Consider the following 16,360-nt stretch of genomic DNA (forward strand, 5'->3'; position numbering starts at 1 on the left):
ATTTTGGACCATGTAATCCTAAGGATGCCTAAGCCACAGATAAAAGGAGCTGGACTATTTCTGTTGAGATTATTACCTGGGAGAAAAAATATCTGTTATCTGGAGAGAAAAACAAGATCTCCTATCTTGTTTAAGCCATTTTATTGTTGTCTGTATTACAAGTGTTTGAATCTGTATTACCTAATAGTTGAATCACTTGCTGTCCTTTGCGTGTGCAACTTTGGCTGCCCTGGGCCCCAAGTAAATATTACCTATAAGTGCAGGCATTGACACTGACTCGAACTTTTGGTTTCCATTTCCAAGTTCCAGTGAGAAGGAATCTGATTGGCTAATCTTGTTCAGTTACCTAGTTTGGTCCAATAATCTGTGGAAGAGGAGGAGGGTCATGTGGTGCAGAGAGTTGTCCTATCCAAAGAATGTCAATGTTGCAGGTTCATTAATACTAGAATATGGATGTTACGATAATTATTGAAATACCAGAAACCTTGTGATGTAATGTATATGTCCAGAAAACAAACTTTTAGTGATTAAAAAAAATAAAAAGCTTCTAAGATATGTTGGAGATCAGCAAAGATTCAATCCAAACACTTAGAATGCTCTACTTGTATAGGACAGTATAATAATCACTGAAATTAATCACCCTGCACAAATAAAGAGCTCAAATCATCAAAGCATTTTTCATTTATGTTTATCTATTGACTTGACAAAGCCTAGAAAGTACACCTATAGATATTATAAATACTTTTAGCCTAAATTAACCTAAGTTAACAACAACAAAAAACCCTAATATATTCAGGTACTTCATACCCTAGGAAATTCAGGTTACTCAAGATTTTGCTATCTGTGAAGTTTTTTAGCTGTGACATTTTCAAAATGGTTTTTATGATAATGCAATTATACTGGGTGCAATAGGTACATTTAGCGTCCACAATTTTACACTTAATTGTAGTCACACTTAGCCTATATCAAATGATAATATGAGATATTGGGGATAAATTTTCTGAGATTCTCTTTCTCTTTATCAGTGAAGTCATTTTATTTCCACATAGCCTATACAGTAGCCTTTCCAAACGTGTTCTTCTGACTGTTGGGGCCCATAGATACTCTGGGAAAAGAGGAGTTGTGAAATACATTAGGAAAATATGCAACAAGTTATAGTTCCCTCTTGGTGAATCATCATGTTGTGCATAGCTAAGGCTCTGACACCTCCTGCTGAAATGAAATGTATGAACATTGTTTAATCCTGTGTTTCTCAAAAATTTCACATGGTGGAAAAGGCTGAATATGTGTATGTACTGGCATTGGGAGGGTCAGAGGCAATAATGAGGCCATGGATAGGACTGTAAGAAATAGAGGTGAAAGCATAATCAGAGATAACATTGCTCAAGGAAGACAACATTTAATGCTTTTACTTTACTCTGCGAAGGTCTATAGACATGATAATGTACAGATATACTTTGTTTCATTGACCACATTTTATTGTGCACTTTTTACAAATTGAAGGTAAGATACTCCACCAGCAAAAATATTGCAACTTGCTGAAGGTTCAGATGATGCTTAGCATTATTTAGCAATGAAGTATTTTTTTAATTAAGATGTACATTGTTGTTGTTTTTTAAGACATAATGCTGTGGCACACTTAATAGATTACAGTGTTGTTAATGTAAATATAACTTTTATATGCACTGGAAAGCTAAAAAAAAAATTGTGTGACTTGCTTCATTGTGATATTCACTTTATTGCAGTGGTCTGGAACCAAACACATAATATCTCCTAGGTGTGCCTGTAGAGCAAAAGATGTGAAGGGACAGGTACATTCATCTTTACTACCAGAATTATGCCCATGCCTAAAAACATAGCCATTTGTAAACTTTATCACTTACAAGGCAAATATATATACATAAACTTTTTTAAAATCCTTATGTTAACCTCATGATACAAATTGTTATCCTGTTTTGAAAATAAGTGGATAGTGACTGGGCCTGAAACATGAAGGCACATTGCAAGAAAAAAGATGGAGGTGAGATACCCTGCAAAAACAAACAAACAAGCAAACAAATAATTTTAAAAGGCAGCTTCCAATAAGTCTGGAGAGGCACAATACACAATAGACCATTGAACATTCTAAATATCATTAGCAGAGAAACTCACTACCTTAGATTTCACCTGACATTTGCCAAACTGATTTGCCTGCCTGCAAGACATTTTTTTTTTAAAGTTAATTTTCCACATTAATTACCTATCAACTTTCTGTGGAATATACTTTGAGAATGGCTGCTTGTTCTCAGGAGCATTGGTTTCTTACTGGCCCAAAACAAGAACCATCATGTCCACAGCCCTCACATAAATCATGGCTTGTTAGTCAGGCTGCATTACATAGAAATATACGAGAGTTCCTGGAACTGGATTAAAGTTTACCTTTGTGGTTTACATAAAGCACACCCTTGCTAAGTAATTAGTATCAGGCAGATCTCCTTCCCCACTGCAATTTCCCCAAATTATTCGGGTGTGACTTAGCCCATAGAGGTTTTTCTGTTGTGAGTCCTTTCCAAGGATTGAGCCAGGTTGATGCCTGCCCTGGGTTGCTTAAAGTATTTGGAATCCTATATACCTTCTGAAAAATAAATGGGAAGCATGGGCCAAACTTTAAAAATAAATATTCCAGATGAAAACAAATTGATAACCATACCCAGATGTTAATTCAATGAATGCATCTCATGTAATGCCATTGGAATGGCAAATGCCAAGTTTTGGGCGGCTAAAGCCGGGGAATTTTTAAAGTCTTCCTGACTCCAGTTAAAAGCCACATGTCCTTTGTTGGTGAGGTCCTGCTTCTTTTAGTTGCCATATTTAAATAGACAAGTCTCCAAGCAGTCTACGAAAAGTCATTATAAGCACATTGCAGAATAATTCTAGGAAAGGTACCTCACAGCTTAGTATGAAAATGCAAAGACAAAAAAGGCGTGCAAGCCAAAACTTCACCCTGAAAGCAATTTGGGCAGGGATGGCGGGTTGGAAGAGAGGGGAGTTAATGCTATTTAATTTTTTCTTGATTTATTTAAAAGAAATAAACATTCCTTTAATTCATATTTACTCTAAATGACTAACTAAACATAAGAACAGTAACTTCAAAGGAATGTTTACACATCTAATTTAAAAAAATTTTTTTTAGCTTTATTGAGATATAGCTCTTATAACATTGTGTAAGTTAAGGTATACTAGTACAATGTGAAGATTTGATATACATATATGTTGTGAAATCTTTTCCATAATAAGTTAGCTAATTAGGTATCCATCACTTCACATAATTACCATTTTGTTGTTATGGTGAGAAAATTAATGCTCTACTATCATAGCAACTTTCAAGTTTACAATCAAGTATTATTAACTGTAGTCACCATTCTGTACCATAAGTTCCCCAGAACTTGTTCATCTTATAAGTTGAGAGTTTATGTCCTTTGACCAACATCTCTACATTTCCCCAGTCCCTCGGCCCCAGCAATCACCATTTTACTCTGTTTCTACAAGTTTCGTTCCTCATGTAAGTGACATTATACAGTATTTCTCTTTCTTCGTATGACTCATTTTACTTAGCATAATGCCCTTAGGGGTCATCTGTATTATCACAGATGGCAAGATTTCCTCCTTTCTCGCGGCTGAATAATATGCAATATATATACACATATACACACATATATATCCATTGATAGATATTCATTGTGAATAATGCTGAAATACACAGAGGGAGATTTCTCTCAAAATAGTGATTTCATTTCCTTTGTATATACAGTGGTCCGCCCAGCCACTGGGGATATGTTCCAAGCCACCCAGGTATGCCTAAAACAGTGCTGGCCTGGGATAGGATGATGCAGGCAAATAGAAGCTGTTCCTCTTTGTTCTTCCTTCCCTTAATGTGCTGTTATTCTCGGTTTGTTTGTTTTGTTCCATTGTGTTGCTGAAGTTTCTTAAGTGGACTCCTGAGCTCTCCCAGAGTTATTTTTGTTGGTGGATTATTGTCTAATTCTTGAGCTTTAGGAGGGTGGGATGGGGAATGGAGGCTGAGGTCTCTTCCTTCATCATCTTGGTGACATCACCACCTAAATGTTTTAAAATAAAAGTCCATAGAGTTATCATTTCTTCTAGTGTTTTTTTGTTTGGTTGTTTGATTGATTGATTTTTTTTTTTTTTAGCTTTTGTCTCCTGTTCATAGTTGACAAGGATAGGAAGGCACTTCAAGGTCCCTCAACTTCTGTGAGCCTCGGTTTTCTCATACCAAAATGAAATGATTGGCCCATAGATGTTTAAGATTCCTTCATTCTGTGATTTCAGTGCAATTTTGGCCCATGGTGGTGAGAACTGGATAAATACTTGTTGAATAATTCTGGATATTTGATCACCTATTCTGACCTCTACCAAGCACAGTAGTTCTGCCATCTAGCAGACCCAGGTTAATATCATGACTCCACAGCTGATTAGTTCTGTAAACTTGAGCAGATTACCCTCTCTGAGTCCTATGTCCATATCTATAATATAGACTTAAAGAGTGCTCACATCATTAGGTTAGTGGAGGGTGAGATGAGGCAGCTACTACAATCAGGCCCTCAACACAATGTCTGATACAGAGCAAGCATGCACCAGTTAGCTGTTATCATATTAATAGGAACATATAAGAAATAATTATCACCAACTCTAGCTCTATGGGAAATCCCCATTACGTTGGGAATTGTGTTCATAGAAAGTTCTGATAGCGCCCTGCCCTAGTTCCTAGAAAATAATTTTCTTCATTATAACTGCTCCTGAATTACTCGTCTGCAACCCACTTTCTCCACCCCAGCCCACCTCCTCCACCCCACTATCACCTGGCCAACTCCTGTGCACCCTACTCCTGCCAGCTTTACATTCTGTCTTTTCCAACTTGGGCTCTTTCACACTTTGCTGGCCCGGTCACTCTTCTCAGGCTTTCTCACTGACATGCGAGCTACTTGACCATCAGGATTTTAACCATCTCATTCACCATTCTGTCCCAAGCACCTAAGCACATAATAGGTGTACAACAAATATTTGTAGAATAAACAAGTAAATAATGCTTCTACTGCTATCAACAAAGTTTGGCCCCAGGTGGATATTTCAACATACAAAGATAGCCAGATCTTAGTCTTTCCCATGATTACAGAAGCTCCTAGGTGAGGATTAGTTGAGATCTTGCCCTTGATTCGGAGAAGAATGGTAGTTTTTCCATTTCCCTACTCTTTTGTATACCCTCTATTGGATATGGCATAGCATTTGTTTGCTCTAATGCACAGCCTGTCTATTTCATCCTTCCATTAAAGAATGAACCAGAGGTTAGATAAGCATTCTAGCTTCAAAGCTTGCCTCCTGGGTTGCAAAGTGATACAGAGGAAATCTAGAAGCCTTTAAGTAATCACTTAGGTGAAACTTATATTGATTTTGTACCATTTGTTAATTGACAAGAGGACTGAGTGTGCTTATCAGCAAAAAAGCAGCTGAGGGTCTTCCTTTACTTTGGCAAGGAAAAAAAATTCAATTTGTCGGTATGACTCTGGTTGTTAAGGCAGATGTTTTCTGAGAATGGACATCATCTTTCTTTGCTTAAAATCACCCATAACTTCTTTTAATCTCTGTGTCTAATAAATCTCCATTCTTTGCAAAATATATTATGAAGGCCATTTATCTGAGAGCTAATTCCAAAGAACACATTTTGGCGTGGCTCATCTTTAATACAATAAATAACTTAAAAAGTAACTTGCCTCTACTAATGTCTTATTTTCAGATGTTATCATCTGGATATATAATATACTAGAGGCCTGGTGCGCAAAAATTGTGCACTTGGAGGGGGGAGGGGGCGGTGTTCCTTAGCCGAGCCTGCACCCTCTCCAATCTGGGACCTCTCGGGGGATGTCTGACTTCCGGTTTAGGCCCGATCCCTGTGGGCCCAAACCGGCAGTTGGACGTCCCTCTCAATCTGGGACTGCTGGCTCCCAACCGCTCGCCTGCCTGCCTGCCTGTCAGCCTGATCACCCCCTAACCACTCCCCTGCCAGCCCAGTTGACACCTAACTGCTCCCCTGCCAACCCAATTGCCCCCAACTGCCCTCCCCTGCTGTCCTGGTCACCCCCAACTGCCCTCTCCTGCAGGCTTGGTCCCCCCCAACTGCCCTCCCTTGCCAGCCTGGTTGCCCCTAACTGCCCTCTACTGCAGGCCTGATCCCTCCCAACTGCCCTCCTTTGCCAGCCTGGTTGCCCCTAACTGCCCTCTACTGCAGGCCTGATCCCTCCCAACTGCCCTCCCCTGCAGGCCTGGTTGCCCCCAACTGTCCTCTACTGCAGGCCTGATCCCTCCCAACTGCCCTCCCCTGCAGGCTGGTCATCCCCAACTGCCCTTCCCTGCTGGCCTGGTCATCCCTAACTGCCCTCCCCTGCTGGCCTGATTGCCCACAACTATCCTCCCCTGCCAGCCATCTTGTGGTGGCCATCTTGTGACCACAGGGAGTGGCCATCATGTGCAAGGGTGTGATGGTCAATTTGCATATTACCTCTTTATTATATAGGATAAGTAGGTTTTATCAAAACTACTAACATGGTTAAGAAAATGTTTATGCAGTGGTAAAATTTAATTTAAGCTCCAGATCTGTTCAACAGTCTGAATGGCGTTGTGAACTTGGAAATAAGAATATGGCTCTTGTCAAGGAAAAAATTACTTCATTCCTTCACTCTCTTAGTTAAGGTACTTATGTTAGGCATGGCATTATAACTGTGGCATCCAATTCATTCATTCATTTATAAATTCTTTCCAAAATTATGCATTGAATATATATGTGTCAGGCACAATTCTAGATGCTGTGAATGAACAAGTCAAATGTGATTCCTGCCATCAGGAAGCTTATATTATGTGATGAAGGAAGATGAAAAATATGGACATGTGAGAAACTCATGTGCTTCAGATTAGATCTTTAAGAGCAACACTAAGGCAAATAGTTAACTTTTCATAAAAAATTATGTAAATATAAACCAATGGAATAATATTTATAGTGTTGCAAGAAAAAAAAACACCTGCCAATGTAGAATATGTAGAATTCTGTGTGCCACCCCCAAATTGTTTTCAAAAATTATGGCAAACTAAAGAGATTTTTTTTTACAAGTTTACTGCAAGGAGGCACATTTTAAATAGCATTGCAATAATCAAAGGATTATAATTTTTTCAGAACTATCAATTATTTCACTCTTCAGGTAAAAGATTATTGAAAACATTAAGTGACTGCCCTAATTAGAAAGATAAATGAATACCTTAAAAATGTGTAAAAAAGAGTAACTGCTAATTTAAACATGAGCTTTCACAAAATTATTCTTGTGCCTAATTCAGACAAGTTAGAGAAACTGGCAAAAAAAAAAAAAAGCAACACATGAATATGTCTTCATTTAAGGACATGCTCTCAAGCTAGTTTAAAGAAAAAAGTCTAATTAGGGTTTCCAGGGTTTTAGGAGTCCATCTTCACTGTAGGTAGCAGTCAGGTTCTGATGAGGATGATGTGCAATACCAATCACATCCTTCTCATGAACTGTCAGAGTTCTCTCCAGTTTGCCAGTTTGACTGTGCCAAAACAGTAGAGCACAGAGTCCTCTCCCACACAGTAAATCCATTCACCACGGGGAGAGAGGGCGCAGCAAACAAAGTCACTGCCTTCTCTCTTACCAGAGCTGAAGCTTCTGCATGTTCATGATGACCACTGTGTTTGATCTGTTGCACACCACAAAGTGCTCTGGGTTTTTAGGAAGCAGGATCACACTGTTGACAGTGATGTCTGTCCCTGCAGTGCTGCCCAGGGATTTAAAGGTATTTGAACATTCTGTGGTCTTCATATTCCATATCTTTACAGTGCCATCAGAGGACGCACTAATAATATAATGTCCATCTTGTGTAAATGTTGCTTCATTAACAAAGGAAGAATGGCCACGAAATTCCTTCAGGGTCTTCCAAGATCTTAAACCATGAATTCTAATTGTCTGGTCAAAAGAGGCACTAAGGATCTGGCTGCTGTCCTTAGAAAAGCTTAGACAGGTGACACCTTTACTGTGTGCCCTTTCAAATCTCCTTAAACACTGTCCACTCTGAATTTTCCATACCTTGATTTTTCCATCTTGAGCCCGGTTGCTAACATTTCTGTATCTCTGCTGAAACACATGCAGAGAACAGCATCATCCATCATCATAAAGTTATCCTGGGCCTGGTATTTAAGATCCTTCCTGATTTTTCCAGTTGTGAAGTCCCATACTTCAATGAATCCATCAACAGACCCAGTGACCAAATACTGACCATCTGGAGAAAATCGAGCACACTCCACATGTGATTTCTGACCAAACTTAATATGCCTGCTCAGCTGTGTAGGAAACTTTTCTTCTTCCACATCTTTGACAGCTGCTTTGCCTCGGAACAAATCTATGGTCATGCCAGGAGGAAGCAACCCCTGGTGCTGCTGCCACTTCAGCGCCTGCCCCAGCAATGCCATGAGGTGAGATGGAGGCACCACACTGACTTCCCCAGCTAAGGCCTGAGCAATTGCTGCTCTTCTCTTCCCTTTGCTACTTCCATCAGGGTGTGCCTCACGAAGATCAAAATGAGACCTGGCCAAGAGGTTCTCCAGATGAATATACCGCTCTGGCTGCGTTTGTTTTAACATGATCATAGGGTCAGTCTGTCTCAGAAGAGACCTGGCAGCCCCCAATTCACGGAGTTCTATCAATTCCAGAACAACCTGTTCATAGAGGTCAATGAGGGTTTTGTCTGGCAATTTCAGAGACTGTATAGCCTGTAAAACTGTGTCCCAGTGGCTGCTATTAATGTCAGCCACGAAACTCTCAATGCTGTCCACAATATTCAGAGAATCCGACCCGCAGCTTGCATGGCCTTGTACTGAATGGGGGTGATATGCTCAAAGCCAGGTGGCAGCACGTCCCAGTATTTGTGGACCTTCTTCTTCTCATGGCGGGGGGGGGGGGGGGGGAGCGAATCCATCCACCCTACTCCTCTTTAGCGACTCTGGTCAAAGGTTTGCTTCATCGCCGCCGGTCCCAGGATGCACTCCGCTGGTCCAGGTTGCGCCTGTCGCGGCTCCGGTGCGGTGCTTGCGGTCCTGGCTGCGTTAGCGGCTGTGGCTGCGCTTGCGGTGCGGGTTCTCCTTGTCTCACTCTTGCTTATTCTGGTTGAGCTGCCGCTGGAATTCGTGGAAGTCCGACATGCCCAGGCGGCCGCGTAAGGGCCCTGTGCAGAGCGCACCTTGCCTTGCTGCCCACCCGCTCTAGCCGCTTCCGCTACTTCCCAGAATTTTTTAAGCACTTGATCTCTGCCTTCTCCTCTTGCTCCTTCCGTCGCTTCTTTTCCTGGAGAATTTCATCGAAGGTCTTTACTTTCCAAGAGTCCAAAGAGGACCACACCAAGACACATCATAATTAAAATGCCAAGAGCAAAAGACAAAGAGAGAATCTTAAAAGCAGCAAGAGAAAAAAAGTCAGTTACCTACAAGGGAGTACCCATACAACTGTCAGCTGATTTCTCAACAGAAACTACGCAGTCAGAAGGGAATGGCAAGAAATATTCAAAGTGATGAATAGCAAGAACCTACAACCAAGATTACTTTATCCAGCAAAGCTATCATTTAGAATTGAAGGTCAGATAAAGAGCTTCACAGATAAGAAAAAGCTAAAGGAATTCATCACCACCAAACCAGTATTATAAATGCTGAAAGGTATTCTTTAAGAAGAGGAAGAAGAAGAAAAAGGTAAAGATACAAATTATGGACTACAAATACACATCTGTCAACAAGTGAATCTAAAAATCAAGTGAATAAATAATCTGATGAACAGAATAAACTGCTGAATATAATAGAATCAGGGGCATAGAAAGGAGTAGACTCACTATTCTTGGGGTGGAGGGGAAGGGATGTGGGTGGTGCGGGAAGAGACTGGACAAAAATCTTAGCCTATGGATGAGGACAGTGTGGGGGTAAGGGCAGAGGGTGGGATGGGAACCAGGTGGAGGGGAGCTATGGGGGGAAAAAAGAGGAACAACTGTAATAATCTGAACAATAAAGATTTAATTAAAAAAAATACCAATTAAAAAAAAACAACAAAAAATAACAACTCATCTTATTATTTTTTTATTGTATTTTGATATTCTATTTCATTTATTTCTGCCTTCCACTTTGAGCTTTTTTGTTTTTGTTTTTTTCTAGTTCCTTAAGCAATGTTAGATCATTTGTTTGAAATCCTTTTTTTTTTTTTTTTTTTTTTTTTTTTTTAGGTAGGCCTGGATTGCTATAAATTTCCCGCCTACTATCACTTTTGCTGCATCCACAAAATTTTGGTACATTATATTTTCATTTGTCTTTGTGTATCTTTTGATTTCTTTCATTTCTTCTTTGCTGTAATAATTGTTTAGTATCATGTAAAAGAATTATACAAATCCTCAATTATAGAAGTAGATCTAAAAGCATTTCTCTCAGTAACTGATAAGTTAAGAGGGCAAAAAGTCAGTATTCCAAAACTGTAGGTTTTTAAATACATATGATGGAACACTCACCAAAATAAAACATACTCTAAAACAAAAAACAAGTTTCAACCAATTACAAAGGATTGAAATAATATATAGTGTATTCTCTGACCTGAGTGGAATGAAACAAGAAATATAATCCGAAAGATAACTTAAAAACCTCTAATTGTTCTGAAATTAGGCAATATGTTTCTACTTAACTCATGAGTTAAAGAAAAAAATTACAGAAAAAAAATAGAAAATATTTGGAAGGGAATAATCGTGAAAATATGATGCATCAAAACACGTCAAATGAAGCTAAAACAGTACTTAAAGGGAAATTTATAGCTTCAAATACAACATTATTTGGGTTGGGGTTTGAATCTTGCAGAAGAGTAGGGTTAATATTAACTATGTGGACCAACTGTCTCCAAGGATGTTTTTGGACAAATGTTTCTGTGGATGTTTTGGAACAGGACTAAACGTCCTACAAGGTTCAACCTTGTTGTGCAGGTTTTATCCAGGAGGAAAAGGTAAGAAAAGAAAAGATATAAAAATAAAAAATGAGCAAGTAAATTGCATATTACTCACACATGACATGATTATGTAGAAGAGTCAAAAGAATCTACCTATTATTAGATTTAACCAACAAATTTGGCATTATTATTAGATACAAAGTCAATATGCAAATACTGATTACATTTCTAAATAGCAGAACAAACTATTGAAAAATAAATTTTAAATAAAGTGCCTTTAACAATAGCATCAAAAAGCATTAAATACTTAGTAATAAACCTAATAAAATGTGTGCCAGATTTCTACACCAAAAAGTACCAAACTTTGCTGAGAAAAACTGAAGAAAGTCATAAATGAGATAGCATGCTCATATATTAAAGACTAAATGTGGTTATTATGCCAGGTCTTTCCAACTGAGCTATAGATTGAATGTAATCTTAATAAAAATCCCAACTTAGAGGCTTTTAAAAGAATATCCAAGTTGAACTTGAAATTTATATGAAAATGCAAAAGACCTAGAATCCTAAGACAGTTTGAAGAACAGATTTGAAAGACTTATATACTACCAAATTTTAAAACTTAAGAAACTGTAAAATTACCATAATTAATCCAGTATGGCATTGCAAAGGATAATCAAATATACCAGGGAACAGAATAGAGAGTCCAGAAATAGACCCTCATCTGTTATAACTGAGTTATAACAAAGGTAGCTCTATAACTCAGTAAGGCAGTGATTTTCAACCTTTTTCATCTCATGGCACACATACACTAATTACTAAAATTCTGTGGCACACCAAAAATTAATACATGTTTTTCCAATTTGACAAAAAAAAATAGGTATAATTTTCATTCATTCACACTGGACAACTATTGTTGTGTTGGCTGTTGTCATGTTTTTATTTGACAATCTAAAAGAAAAGAGGTCTGTTGCCTCTTACTAAATAGTCCTGTATTACATGTTTTAAAAATACTTGCGGCACAGCAGTTGAAATTCGCTGCAGTAGGGAAATAGTATTGAATACTCTTTTCAATAAATAGTAATGAAGCAATTGGATATATGGGTAGACTTGTATGTAGTTTACGCCATACACAAAATGTATGTGAAATGAACCACAGAATTAAGTATGAGAAGTAAAACAATTAAGCTCCCAGAAAAGAAAAGGAAAGAACCTTTATTTTTATGAAGTTCAAGAACTCATAAAACTAATGATAGTGATAGAAGTTGGAGAGTGGATTAGGAAGGGGTGGGGGTGCTAGAATTATTTGTTCCAGATCCTGATTTGGTGGTTATAAGTGTTTATGCATACGTACAACTCATTATGCTTACACTTTGATGAGGGTAGTTTACTCAATAAAAAAGTAGAAATAAAAATTAACAAATGCATCAAAAAAGAAATCTCAATGGAAATGAGAAAATATTTTGATGTTTGTCCTCTTCTCACCTCCTGTTTCCACACACCAACCCCAGGTGGACCCTTGTCCGTTCCTTTTCTCCATACTGACCAAAAAAAAACCGCACACTTAAAAATCATTTAAATGACTAAGTCTAAGTTTCTGTGAGAATTCCCCTTGGTTTTAACTCTAAATAAACTCAAAAAGTTCTCATATAATCTAATAACTTGGCAAAACTTCAAAATTATATTCTTTCTGATTGGTGTTTGAGGTTTCTTAGGATATATTCCTAGAAGTGAGATTGCTGGGTCAAATGACAGTTCCATTTTTAAGTTTTTGAGGAAACTCCATATTGCACCCTTATGTTCATAGCAGCATAATTTACAATAGCTAAGATCTGGAAGCAGCCCAAGTGTCCATTAGTAGATGAGTGAATAAAAAAGCTGTGATACATTTACACAATGGAATACTATGTAGCAGTAAAAATGAAGGATCTCTTACCCTTTGAGATAGCATGGAGGGACCTGGAGAGTATTATGCTAAGTGAATTAAGCCAGTCAGAGAAAGAGACAAGTATCACATGATCTCACTCATATGTGAAATCTGATGAACAAAATAGATCCAGAGACATAGAAGCATGGAACAGACTGATGAATCTGAGGGAAGGGAGAGAGGGGGTGGGAAGAGATTAACCACAGAATTTATATGCATATATGCCTAACCCATGGATACAAGCAATAGTTCAGTGAAGGCCTGAGGGGGTGATTGCAGGGTCTAGGGCAGTGGTTCTCAACCTTCTGGCCCTTTAAATATAGTTCCTCATGTTGTGACCCAACCATAAAATTATTTTCATTGCTACTTCATAACTGTAATGTTGCTACTGTTATGAATCGTAATGTAAATATCTGATATGCAGGATGGTCTTAGGCAACCCCTGTGAAAGGGTCGTTCGACCGTCAAAGGGGTCGCGACCCACAGATTGAGAACCATTGGTCTAGGGGTTCAATGGGGAAAAAGGAGACATCTGTAATACTTTAAACAACAAATATACATTTTTTAAAAATTCAAAATTATATTAACACTGATGAGAAAGCTCCTGAATAAAATATTGACATCAAACAGAAGCAAAATTGCTTGGCAGTTTAATCACTGTAACATATTGTGGGAGTAATACAGTCACTGTGCTAAGCCTAAGGAAGTCCATAAAAATGAGATGCAGCCTTTTCAGTGGGTTCACACTCTAATATAATAATAACCAAGGATTATATGGCAATTCTTATGTGCAAAGAATATCCTAAGTGCTTTACCTATATTATTTTATTCTCCCAAGAAGCTAATAAGGTTGATTATTGTTGGGGTCCAACCCCAGCAGTTCAGGGGTTCCCAAAGGTGTGGACGGAGTCAGCAAAGAAGGAATGACATGGAGATAGCGTTCAGTTGATCAGCATAGCCAGGTTCTCCAACCAGGTTCTGTCTTTATTGTCCTGTTCCATCTGTATTTATACCAGTTGATTTTAATCCTATCCATTCTATTCCAAAGGTTAGGGCATTTGTTAATCTAGTTCTGTTGAGTTTAATCCTGTCTAGGTTAATCTCTGTGTTCCATTATAAGGGCTATCCCAAGGTCACTGCTCTACTGATAAGCTAGAAGGAAGTGACTGAAGGAAATTATCCTACCCAGTAAAGGTTATGTCCTCCCAGCCTCGCTGTTTGCCTTCCCTGGGACTGCCCTGTGTCGGTGGGTCTCCAGGGGTACAGGCTTTGGTGCCTTCCCTGGTGGGCAGACCCCTGAGGATGTGGGCCCAACAAGTCCCAAATTTATTGCCAACAGTCTTAGTCCAAGTTCTTTATAAGTAGTACCTGGTATTTCTGTAACACTAGGGGGTTTCACTGATTTATTCTCTTCCTTAGGCCTGTTAATCCCTAACTCCAGGGGAAAAATCCTCACATGGGGAAACAGCCTTTCTCGGAGAGGTAACCTTGGTTAAAACACATAGCGCTAAGAGGGGGAGCAAACATATTAAGAACAGTATGCCATATAAGCCAGGTCCCTTGAAACATATGCTGTGCAGATGTTTCTTCCCTGCAGCGTCTGTGTCAAGCAGCAAGGATGGACCGGCTTCCGGCAGATTATCATCGCCCATTTTGCAGATGACAAAACTGAGGCGCTGAGAGGCTAAAAAACTTATCCAAGATCACACAGCTAACAAATGGTAGAGATGTGAATGGAACACAGCATTCTGGTGCTATTCCATGATTTTCACTCCATTTTGTCCTCTTTGAGAATGAGCACTCCTTCTCCCTTAGGGTTGGTTAGGAATATATGTGGGGAAAGTATTCTCTGGAGCTCCTTAAAAGCCCAAGAGCAGCCCACGCTGGGGGCCTTGTGCAGCCTCGAAAGGGATTGCCAACTCACCCCTTCCCTGGAGGCCTGGTCTGTAGGAGGTGGTCGCTGGGTCCCTACTTAACCTCTAAAATAGAATGGTATTCCTGAGCCATGCATCCTGTCCACCTCAGGTTTAGAAGTCATGTTTCATCCACATGAAGCAGTTTCTTATTAGAACCTCAGCCCTGTAGCATGCAGGGTAGCTAACGAAGAGGTTTTCCCCAGGGAATTTCTGGGGGAGGCTGGAAATCAAATCTCCCATCCTCCAGCACACCAGCACCACTGGCAGCATTTGCAAAATTCCCAGTAATTAGGTTAATTTGCCAATACTGCAGATTCAGGGAGCTTTTCAAACTTGATTTTATTTTGCTGTGTATGCATTATTTCCTCATCAGTGCTGTGGTTGAATTTATTTTTCTCAATTTTACACAGGGCTTTTCCCTGAGCAATTGGAGAGGTACTCCCTAAATGAGAGCTTTTTGTTCATCTTTGATTTTTAAAAAGTGACTTCTATTTGACATGCAACATTGTGTAAATTTAAGATGTACAACATGCTGATTTGATACATTTATACTGCACTATGAGTGCCATTGTATTACCTAACACCACTATTATATCATGTAATTATCATTTCTTATAGTGTTGGGAACAATTAAAATCTAGTCTCTTAGCAAATATAATGTTTATAATTTTATTGTCTATACTCACTGTATTAGATTTTTAGGACTTAATTATCTACTAGTTGCATCTTTGATTTTTGGTACAGGACTTTGTTCTTTAAGGTGGTCAGCACTTTTCCTACTGGGGAGCATGGAACCGGGAGAGAGGAAGAAGCACCTAGAATTCTCCTTAGAGGTAGAGACAGGGAAAGAGGCTACAAACATACATCAACTACTGATTTTTTTTGTCCTATTTTGGGGAATGATTGGGAGTGAATCTTAAAAGAACTTTGACTGAATTTCCCACACTGTTTTTTTTATATGTATGTACATAGCACAGGGGCTGCCTGCCTCAGTTTGAACTGTAAGATTGTTCTAGCACTTTAGTCTGTTATTACATTGACAATCCCTCCCCCCCACCCCCACCCCGCATCCACCTCCCGGTCAGAGACCCCCAGGAATCCACCTGTTGGGGAAGAAAGTTCGGGTTTATCCATTTGTTCCACTGAGGGCGACCTCACTCCATGGGGAATTGCGGGGTATCTCAGCAAGGGGGTGTTATAAAGGACTTACTACAGAATTGGGGCTTGTGTTAGGTGACTTGGGTGCTGGTTCAAGGAAGCAGGGGTTTATTGCCGATTAGATGTTATCAAGAAGCAGAGGTAACTCTATCACTGGCTGTTAGTCCTCTCTGGAAGGCACAGAAGTATAACCTCACATGCTTCAGTCATGTACCCAGCTAGCCCCTGCTGCACAGGACCAGAGTCTGAAAACATCATGGAAAAGAGTCTCTTTACTCACTTATTTTTGGAGGTCCTTTCAGATAACCCTAATTTCAACTCTTGTCCTGTAAATAGAAAGTTAA

General features: G+C 39.2%; 1 protein-coding gene across 1 annotated transcript; it reads right to left on the minus strand.

The window, feature by feature from the left end:
- Nucleotides 1-7,478: 7,478 nt before the first annotated feature.
- On the minus strand, nt 7,479-12,555 carry LOC118660746 (WD40 repeat-containing protein SMU1-like). The gene is given in 6 exon segments (XM_036318419.1): nt 7,479-7,604; nt 7,607-7,727; nt 7,729-8,161; nt 8,164-8,928; nt 9,054-9,395; nt 12,501-12,555. Coding segments are annotated over 6 exon segments (1,842 nt in total).
- Between the last annotated feature and the right edge of the window lie 3,805 nt (nt 12,556-16,360).

This window comes from Myotis myotis, unplaced genomic scaffold (genome assembly GCF_014108235.1).
Source record: "Myotis myotis isolate mMyoMyo1 unplaced genomic scaffold, mMyoMyo1.p scaffold_m19_p_7, whole genome shotgun sequence".
In the NCBI taxonomy this organism is placed as follows: domain Eukaryota; kingdom Metazoa; phylum Chordata; class Mammalia; order Chiroptera; family Vespertilionidae; genus Myotis; species Myotis myotis.